The 9,815-nt window shown below is 44.7% G+C and overlaps 1 protein-coding gene across 3 annotated transcripts; it reads right to left on the reverse strand.

Moving 5' to 3' along the window:
- Positions 1–115: 115 nt before the first annotated feature.
- Positions 116–9,789, reverse strand: ulk1a (unc-51 like autophagy activating kinase 1a). 3 transcript variants are annotated; one of them, XM_029163719.3, is made up of 26 exons: positions 9,277–9,789; positions 9,099–9,191; positions 8,980–9,021; positions 8,567–8,599; positions 8,450–8,486; positions 7,029–7,276; positions 6,852–6,953; positions 6,033–6,091; positions 5,023–5,105; positions 4,885–4,935; positions 4,707–4,792; positions 4,525–4,621; positions 4,306–4,366; positions 4,114–4,179; positions 3,883–4,008; positions 3,657–3,796; positions 3,452–3,552; positions 3,099–3,223; positions 2,799–2,914; positions 2,446–2,562; positions 2,055–2,209; positions 1,781–1,956; positions 1,570–1,688; positions 1,323–1,480; positions 1,100–1,235; positions 116–988 (listed from the first exon to the last, which is right to left on the reverse strand). In XM_029163719.3, the coding sequence occupies exons 1-26, from the start codon at positions 9,364–9,366 to the stop codon at positions 945–947; spliced, it is 2,661 nt and encodes an 886-aa protein (XP_029019552.1). In that variant the 5' UTR covers positions 9,367–9,789; the 3' UTR covers positions 116–944. The 3 variants fall into 3 exon arrangements, with proteins under 3 accessions (XP_029019552.1, XP_029019551.1, XP_029019550.1); XM_029163718.3 differs by having other exon boundaries at positions 3,099–3,220; positions 4,468–4,621; XM_029163717.3 differs by having other exon boundaries at positions 4,468–4,621; positions 9,277–9,788.
- Between the last annotated feature and the right edge of the window lie 26 nt (positions 9,790–9,815).

Genomic DNA, 9,815 nt, shown 5'->3' on the forward strand with positions numbered 1-9,815 from the left:
TCCACTTCTTGTTTAATTATATACACCGAGTAGTTATTACCAACTTAGTTTAGGGTTAAATCAGATAATGTGGCAAACTCCTAACTGACTTAAAAATCATTCATACGAAAAGGAATTCTAAGAATAAATACTCTTTATTTTCACCATATAATGTGTAAGTATTTATATAGGCAAATTTACTGGCATTCATAAAAGTAAAAAAGAGCAACTGGATGAATTCTATTCTAAACTCTAGTCTAGGCAATTATCATAAACAAGAAAAATGTGCAAAGTCATTCACAAATGAGCAAGTTCTTTACATTGATCCAAAAATCACTTCTACAACCTACATTAGCACAACTAAAAAACAATCAAACAAAAATGCACATAAACCTTTGAAATATTGTTGTAAGTGGTTAATATCACCTGAAGTACTGAACTCATTCTCAATTAGATATTCTACCTCAACAAAGACAAACAAGGCAGGCACAGTGTCAGAGAACAGCTTTTCATCAGCAATATTTGGTCATCTCATCCAAATTATTCAGGTACCGGTTCAACATTTACTGTACACATACATTTCAAATTTTCAAGTACATCACATTCAAAATCAATTATTTCGTCAGATGATAAGTGCAAAACATATAAAATCATATTGACATATACTTTCTGTAACAAAACAAAACTCAACTAAAACTATGTATATTTATTGTACCTGATCAAAATATTCAAACAGTCATGACTCAAGCTTTGTTAAAGAACATAAAAAAGAGAATAGTACTCATTTCTGTGCATTTCTGTTAGATAGCAGAATAAGAGCAGATGCTCAAATGGTCGTTTCCCTTAAGAAACATCAAAGTGCATGTGTCTTTTGACAATCTAAGAAGATCCATCTACACAGAGGGGAGATGACTGAGGCAAGATAATGCAGGTTCTGTGGCTGTAGCTGTAACACACTGTTGTTGTTAGGTCTGCAAAGCAGAAAGACGTCGCTCAATACACTGCTTACCTGAGAAACACAAGAGTTTTAGATTAGAATTAAATCCAGAAGAACATTCACATGGAATTTTCAGTCACATTATGTACGTGATGCGACGTGATTTTAAGTCGATGTACTTACATTTATCTATGCTTTCAATGTCTTTTTGCTCGGTGAGGAGTCGAGACAGGCCCTCCATCAGCAGAAGGGCTTTATGATAGCGCTGAACCGATGCTGTGCCATGCTGGAACATCTCATCCAAAGCAGCAGACTGCACCTAATGCAGTACAAAGGCACGCATTTAACTATTATCACAAAAAAACAATCTAAACTAAACATCAAAATTGCCTTTTTTGACACCGACCATGTGCACCGTGTGGCTGTAGATGAGCTTTTCAGCTGTAAGTCCATTGAATCGATCCATGAGCCTCTGTTTGTCAATCAAGAAGGTCTGCAGTCGATCACTGAGGCAACGACAGTAGGTCACGCAGTTCTTGTACATGTCATTCAGCTGTCTGATCACTGCACAAAAGAAACATGACACAAACATAAACATAAACACAAACATTACCAAATACCTCTCAAGTGTACAGATGAAAACGCAGAGTCACCTTGTTTGACTGTAGCCGATGGAAGGAGTCGCCCTTGTGTGATATTTTCTTTAGAGGTGTGCAGCGCTGATGCAAGGAACTCTTCAGCTTTCATGTACAACACTAATTGCTCTGCATAGCTGGAAGATATACAGAAAAAACCCACTAAATAACATACAGATTTAGGTTGAAGTAGGTGTTAAGACATAATAAATGTCACCATGCATGTCACCTCCATTCTTTACTCAGAAGGCTGATCTGATCTGTCACCAAGCTCTGCTCTAGAAAGGAAACATCTGCACTGCTCAGGGGATCTAGTCCCAGGTCCTTAGAGGAAGTCAGTTCCATGATACAGTGGACAAAAGCCAAGGTGAAGCGCAGGTCACTTAGAGCATCAGTATGTGCCTGCTGTGAAAAGTAAACACAGTAAACACAGTTTCTGCAAAAACATTCTTTATAATTAGCAACATTAGTAATTATATTATTATATATAATTCTTTCTGTACCTCCATCAGTGTATCCTCAGGGAGCTCTGGAGGGTTAAAGACTAGACTGCTGTGTGGAGTAGCATCCATGAATTCGGTCTCACTGTTTCTTCGGCTTCCTCCAGGCATTAAGCCACAGTTAAGTAACCAGGCGGCGTTAATGTAGCTGGGGGAGCCTGCATTTAGACAAACACACAAACTGCTTAGGCATTTTGAAACATGAGGGGAGAAATGAGCACCAGAGTCTCCCTTTAAAACAACTACATTGCTATCATTATTGTTGTTCAAATTAAATTGGTTAAGCAAAAGTACTTCACAATTGTACATTAATATCAACAAAGTGGTCTAAATGAACTTTTTCTTATTAACTTGGGTTAGTAGAGTTTGTATTTAAGCTAATCTGAAAACCTACCCGACACCATCCTTGATGCCATGTTATCAGGAGGACTGATTCCTTTAGATGGAGAACCCATTACGAAGACAGCAGGAGGTGGGCTGTCTGAGAAATGAAAGCCACCAGTAGGTGGCGCTGTGGGGAAGAAACTTTCAATGACTAAGATGCCTTCAGGAAAATGTAAACCATTTGACACGCAGCCCAGAACAGGGCTTGACCTAAAACATACCTCACTTATTATTACAAGCACACAGCAAGACCCGGTCACAATAATGTTTATTTCACAACATGCATTGACTACATATTACATAAAACATTTCTTTTGCATAATGTCATGGTGGTGTTTACTTGGACAAGCAGATTTAAGTCACCTGCTACATCCATGCTTTTCTCACAGTTAAGGCTACCATCTCCTCCTTCGCCCACAAGCTGAGCTCCAAACGTCGCCTTGAGCAGCATGTCAGATAGTCTGCCTGTGCTCAGTGACCTGCACATTCAATACAAACAGAGGTCACATTGTGACCATTTAAATATTTACTAGATGTCACTTTTATATAAATGAGAGTCTTCACATTAAATTTCATTTCCTACCTGTCCAAAATTTACTTCTAGCTATCTTATCTATATCTGTGACTTTAATAATAGTATTCCCCCTATTGTGCTACTCTGACCTTTTAAATGGGCCCCTTCTATTGGCGGATTTCCTGCTGGGGATAATCTGGGATACAGGAGGTCGGTCGAGGGACTGCAGGTTTGGCACCGTCCTGGTTCGGTTAGGCATTCTTGATTGAATCTGCTGTAGAAAGTTTTATAATCTTAATCAACCTCTAAATTGTCTAGTGTAGTTTTTTTAACTTGTAGTAATATTGTGCTTGTTCGGCGTATGTTTCTAATGCCATTCTTTGACTTTATAGCAAGTGGAAATAGTTCCCATTTCATTATTTATTTTCTTTGCTAATTTGAAGGAAAGGGGAAATCAAACTGTACCAGTCAATGTGAATTATAAGAGGCTTTAGGAGCTGACCTTGACGCTGGAGGCATCCTGCTTGTTAGCAGAGCCAGAGAACAGGCCCGTTTTTGTGCTGAGTGGTAGAGTCTGCTCCCCGGTCTTGGGTGTAGTTCCCACTAGAATACAAAGAATTATGAATATGAAACAGTCATGTCTGGTCATGAAGGGTCCTCAAAACAAGCATTTCTTACACGCTTTAAAAGCAGGTAGTGATAGCTACCTAACGGGGAGGACTGTTGTGGTAAGGCCCCTCCAGTTGCCCGGCCTCGAGAGCTCAGGACGTGTCCCGACCCTGAAGCCCTACAGCTTCCACACTGTGGCGAACCGTCACTGCTGCTGCCGGCACAGCACAGTGTGACCCTGAGCAACAGAAGACATAGTCACATGAGGGCAGAGGAACATAACAGGACAGCAAGGAGATGACAAGGCTGAGCAGCTGCACGTGCCTGGTTGAGCCGTGCAGGCCAACAGGTGGCAGGTTCTGTTCCATACGCTGGTAGTTCTGGACCTGAGTTGGGACGGGAATGGGCACCGTGTGGCTGCAGTTAGGCCCGATGAACTCTGCAGGCTTTCTGCATGCGTCCATGAGAAGATGAAGCAAAAAACATTAGACACAGAGGAGCTGAATGTAAGTAAGTAGGGAAACTGTTCAGGTTATGGGGATCTAGACGTCTTACCTCACAGGGGGCAGAAGATGTGTCTTTTCTGTAGGCCTGAGACCCCTCTGAGCAGCTGCTGGGCTCCTGGAAAGAGAAATGAGGGAAATGGTTAGCTCCCATATTGAAATATTTGGTTGATGTAATAATTGGTTTGAAATTGTTTTAAATTTACGCTGGAAATCAAAGTCACATTCTTCACGTGCAACTCACCCACTGTATATGAGGCAACTTTCAATAGGCGACTCAACATCCAGCTCACATGTGTACTCGCCTACAGCGATGTGAAACACAAATAGTCACAGTTCTAGTGAATCAATGTCTGAGTGAAGATAATATATTCAATAAAGAAATTCAGGCAGCCAGAGGTCTTACTGGGAAACTGGGCAGGCACCATGACATAGTCTTCCGCGTAAGATGAGGTGTTCCTACCGTCTTGATTGGTGGTTGCTTCGTCTAGCTGCACGCCCAGCGTGTCCTGTGCAGGAGAGAGCTGCACTTTGGTCCGGTGCATCTCTCCCTCGGAATGCTGAGGAGAGAAACACAAGGCTGTCTAATCGCCTACAACAAAGTGAAACGAAGAGATTGTCCTATAATTAGAGATGTGCACACACTTGAGGGAAGGCCAGATGGGATGTGGACGAGTTGGTAGAACTGGCCAGAGCCGAGCCAGGGTAGTGGAGCATGGGAGCCGGAGAGCCTGCAGAAAGAGGAAGCCCGCGTTAGAGCCGTGATTATTGCAGCTTTGGTCCATATGGAATTGGTTTGTTACAAACAAACAACAGCCCGTACATTTCTTTGTGGCTGAGCTTGTCTCCAAGAACGGATGGTGGAAAAACTCATCTGCAAATACAAATATTTGATGAAACCTTTTAAAAAAAAAATCTAAATATGAAACAGGATTGTGATGGTTAAAGGGAAGAGGCTCACCGAAGCTGATCCGTTGTTTGTGATTTCTCTGCAGCAGGCCCAACAGTAGGTGTCTGAGGTTGCTGGATGTCTCCTTTGGGATGCTGAGAAAATACAAAGGTTTTCTCTTTAGATTCATATTGATTAGTTACAAAACTGCTCATAAAACATTAAACGCTCAAGAACAGACTTGGGAGGAAATAGGACTTTGGTCAAAATACGGGTTGGCTCCTATGAATTGCAATCTGGACAGTTTATCAGACTGTAATATTTAGAGCATGGTTGCTTCACAACCGCTGTGTGAGCTGTAAAACGTGCTAAATATTTTATGGCTTTAGAGCGAAACCTCAAGGCCCTGCGATAACCGTGGCTCTGTGTGTGTGTGTGTGTGTGTGTGTGTGTGTGTGTGTGTGTGTGTGTGTGTGTGTGTGTGTGTGTGTGTGTGTGCGTCCGCATCGAGCTATGTGGGTCATGGGGAAAACGATAGCTGTGCAGGCTCAGAGCAGGTTAAATATAGCAAGAGAAGAAAACATCAAACCACGTCTACACACACACAAACAGGGCTTTATTACAGCAATAGATAAGCATGGGCACAGGCCACTCCAGAGCCCAGTCTAATCAAGACAGATCCACTAGACAAGTTGACTTCTAATACTCCACATACATAGAGTATTACATTTAGTTTATATTTATTCTGTCTTCAAATATTGTGAGAAGGTCTAGATGTTCTAGATGACCAGTCACACCAGGCGTGTATCAATTTCTTCCACACTTACTTCGCAATACATAGTGTCTGGATTTATTGAATGCTATTTGTATACTTGTGTGTCACGTGTCTGCGTGTGCCTGCGTGTGTTTTCCATAAAGTAAATCAAGCGTGCGACAGAAATCATCAAGTGCAGAAAGGACTCATCTCCCTGTGACATAAGTCACCATAAGTCAGTTTAATCAATACATGGCAGAAGGTGAGTGAGTGAGTGAGTGAGTGTGTGTGTGTGTGTGTGTGTGTGTGTGTGTGTTCTGGTACTGACCTGGGTAACAGGCTTCTGTTGCTTTCATAAAACAGACGCAGTTCTTGTGGAGTGCTGGCCTATTCACACAACAAATGTTAAAGATGACGTCATCATATGTTTCATCATGTTACCAGTACAACCTAAATATTAAACCGTTTGTGCTGCACACACGAACAACATGTGGTTGTGTGATGATCCCACACAGCAGCATAACGCTTGTTAAGCTGTTGTGGCCGAGCAAATAGCATCAGCGGACATCACTCTGACCCTTGGACTTAGCTTAACCCGTTGACCTGCCCGACACAAACTGAAGTCAGTCTGAAGCTTTCAAGGCCGTTCCAATGACTGCAGTGGGGACAAAAGGTCAAACAGTAGATTTCTCCCCCTCTTTAACAGGTATAAATAGTGATTTCAGGAAGAATCACGTGGCTCCACATAAATTACTCTAGTCAACAGCTCGGCCACGTGAACAGCAGAAAGCAATACCCACTGTTGTGACACAATATTTGAGCCAGAACTGGCTGGTGGCCACTTCCGCCCCCCCTCCCCCCAGTAAATAGGGTTTTCTTAGTAACTAGTGAAGTTGTTGCACCATTTTCCAACTAACAACAGGGGAGGTCGGGCAGAGTGTCACCCAGCAGGCAGCTGGTCTCTGAGGGCTCGCACGTGGATCATGTTTTTCACATGTTGGGAAAGGGATATGTAATGCAATGACCCTGCCTTTTCTGCATTCAAACAAAAACAATCAAATGTAAGGGCTTTAAAATGATGTAACAGAGCTCATCGCTATTTCCGTCCGCCTAAACACTTCCAAAGAGTGACATTTTGCATACTCACGTGAAATGGCGCCTTTCCTGTCAGACACTGGTACACTATGGTGCCTATGCTCCACAGGTCGGCCTTGGCGTCGTAGTTCTGCGACATGATGACCTCCGGAGCCTGGCGCGCCGGCACACACGGTCAGATTAGACTTTGCCGGCAGAGGGAAGCAGGGCGCGAACGACGGACACTCACCATGTACATGGGAGAGCCACACAGCGTGGCCGCCATCGCGTTCGTCTGCAGGTGGCGCGCGAAGCCGAAGTCGGCTATTTTAATGCAGGTCCCGGAGGAGGTGGACCTGCGGCCCTCCGGGTGGCACAGCAGGATGTTCTGCGGCTTGAGGTCTCTGTGGAGGATGCCTTTGCTCTGCAGCACCTTCATGGCCTGAGCCATCTGCTGCAGGAAAACGCGGATGGTGTCCTCGCTCAACGTGCCCTTAGCTGCGGGTCGGAGGGAGGAAGGAAGTACGGTGACACCGGGGTCAAAGAGGGGTCACACAGTAGCTACGAGGTCATGTATGTGGTAGAGATACCTGAATGTATCGGTGTTCAGCAACTAAGAGCAATTCAATTCAACCTAGTTGTGTGTGTATGTGTTCATTTGTTACGTATGGGCTGGAATCACCTTGCATGTCCTCTCATTCTCACCAGAAGGTACAATATGATGTAAGGTGGACATGCACGTCTTGCTTCGTGGAAGAGGAGGTTGTTTACAATGAGCTTCCATTTAGAAATGACTGTCGGCGGCACCTGCCGTGCTAGAAACCTCTCTCCTCTCAGTGCGTCCAGTATTTCTAGCGGCCGTGTTTTTCCACCGGAGGGCGGGTGTGTGTGTGTGTGTGTGTGTGTGTGTGTGTGTGTGTGTGTGGGGGGGGGGGGGGGGGGGGGGGGGGGGGGGGGGGGGGGAGTCAGTGACAGATGGGTGGGGTCATGTGGGTGCTCCGTGAAGGCTGCCAAGTGTGACTGAGTGTTGTGCTGCAAATAGCTCCATGTGTCTCCTTTAGAGGGACACGACATGAGCCAGCCTACAAAATAAGAGATGCTCGCGCCGTGTCCAAATTAGACCGCGGCCCCACATCAGCATCCGAATAGATGCTTCCGTGTAAGCTACAACTTACACTTTAAACCTAGAGCACAGGAAAACTCCACTGTTACAAACTAGAGTCTTTCTGAGAATTTGAACAAGATTAGAAAATAGGAGACATTTGAAACATGGAAAATAAAAGCTGGGACTCATTATTCCCTCATTATGTTTTTACATACTTAAATGTGGAAAATACTTATTTTAATTTCTATAGGATTAGTTTGATCAGGGTAAAGCATTACTGAGTATTAGTGATAATTACCCGTTGACAAGTGGAAAGTTTTTTTTACTGCTGCGCCAAAAATCCTATTATTCCATAAAACACAACAGAAGGCCAGATGATGTGCAGGCACAGCCGTAAGCTTCTCCAAGCGTGTTTACAAGAAACACGCTGCGAGGCTAAGCCACGCTTGTGACGGCGAACGCCGGCGTGCCCCGTTTCGCTTTGGGGCGAAGGTGAGATGGAAACTCTTACTGTACGGGGCCGCGCCGTACGCTATAATAAGCCGTGTGTGATGCCGCGAACTCACAGTGGAGGTACTCTGCCAGGTCACCGCCGTTGCAGTACTAGAGAGAGGAGGACAGCGGAATCAGCGCTGCTCTGTTGCAGTCACACACATTTGCATTTGCGCAAAGGTTCAACTCACCTCCATGACGAGATACACGCATCCGCCCATTTCCTGTTGATAAACCAGTGGAAATGCAGGTTAGGGGAGCAACTAACGCGCGGACACGTGGATTAGGATTAGCTGTGACCTCTAATGATATTTTCCGTCACCACATTAGGGATGACGCTCTGGCGACAAACTTGTTGAGCACTTGTACTATTTATAAGCACCTTATGCTCATTATGCTGTAATAAGCGTCACCATAACAGACAGCACGGCGCGTAACCTAGATTCAGACGCCATCCACTCTGCTCCATAAGCCATTGTTTAGGCGGCGACACCCGCTGCCATCTGTCACGCGTGCCGAGGGATCAGCTAATTGCCGCCTAACAGGTGTCGGTGAGGTGGGGAGGGCAAAGGGCCCGCGCCGTGAATGAGAAGGCCAACTTTACCTGATAGTCAAGCAGTCGGACGATATTCCCATGCCTGAGCTCCTAGAAAGAGGAACAAGAGCATGTGGGTTGAAGGGAACGCAGCCGCTGCTCATTTGGACTCATCGGTGGTCATATACCTTTAATATTTTGATTTCTTTACTAAGAAGAGACTGTGTTTTGGCCAAATTCTTCTTGCTGATGCACTTCACTGCAACTTCCCAGTCACGTCTCTGGAAAAGTAACAACAGAAGGATAAAAAGCAGGATTAAGGCATTTACTAAAATAATGAAGTTGTGCCAGTAATATAAATTATACCTCTTTATGTCTGCCTTTAAACACAACTGCAAAGGCACCGTGTCCAACCAGGTCCTTCCTGTTGAACTCAAACTTCCCAACGGACTCCATGGATCATTAAAACAAACTAAGCAGTGGGTTCAGGAGGCTGATTTTCCAGTTAAAAACACGTCCACGTCCACGACACTTCGCTCGCACCGGTAAATCCCATCTCACTGACGGAAAACACCGCCTTCGCTCATGACAGGCGTAAAAGTCGAGCAAAAGATCGACCACGAACCGTCTGCGAACACGAAAAGTTAAAAGCAACGCGCGCAGGAATAACGCGAGTGGATGTAAACAAACGTCAGACACGCGCTCGTCTCATTTGACCAGTTCCTGTCGCTTTTATAGAGGAGGCAAAAGTCCTAAAGTCGCGTTAGTGCCGGTGGACGCCGTTTATATCCGCACACTGAGCTCAGATATTGTTGTCTTCCTCACCTTTCTGGCTGTTCGCACGAGTAATTCATAGCTCAGGACGAGCATGTGCGAACAGATAAGGGCTAGACGGCGACGCCTTC

The sequence above is a fragment of the Betta splendens genome, chromosome 9, assembly GCF_900634795.4.
Source record: "Betta splendens chromosome 9, fBetSpl5.4, whole genome shotgun sequence".
Lineage (NCBI taxonomy): Eukaryota > Metazoa > Chordata > Actinopteri > Anabantiformes > Osphronemidae > Betta > Betta splendens.

Coding starts and splice junctions, on each gene's coding strand:
- ulk1a (XM_029163717.3), bottom strand. CDS start 9,366: ATGGAGTCCGTTGGGAAGTTTGAGTTCAACAGGAAGGACCTGGTTGGA. Junction 4,180..4,305: donor AGTTGCCTCATATACAGTGG/GTGAGTTGCACG, acceptor TTCTCTTTCCAG/GAGCCCAGCAGCTGCTCAGA. Junction 1,236..1,322: donor ACAGCCACACGGTGCACATG/GTCGGTGTCAAA, acceptor GTACTGCATTAG/GTGCAGTCTGCTGCTTTGGA.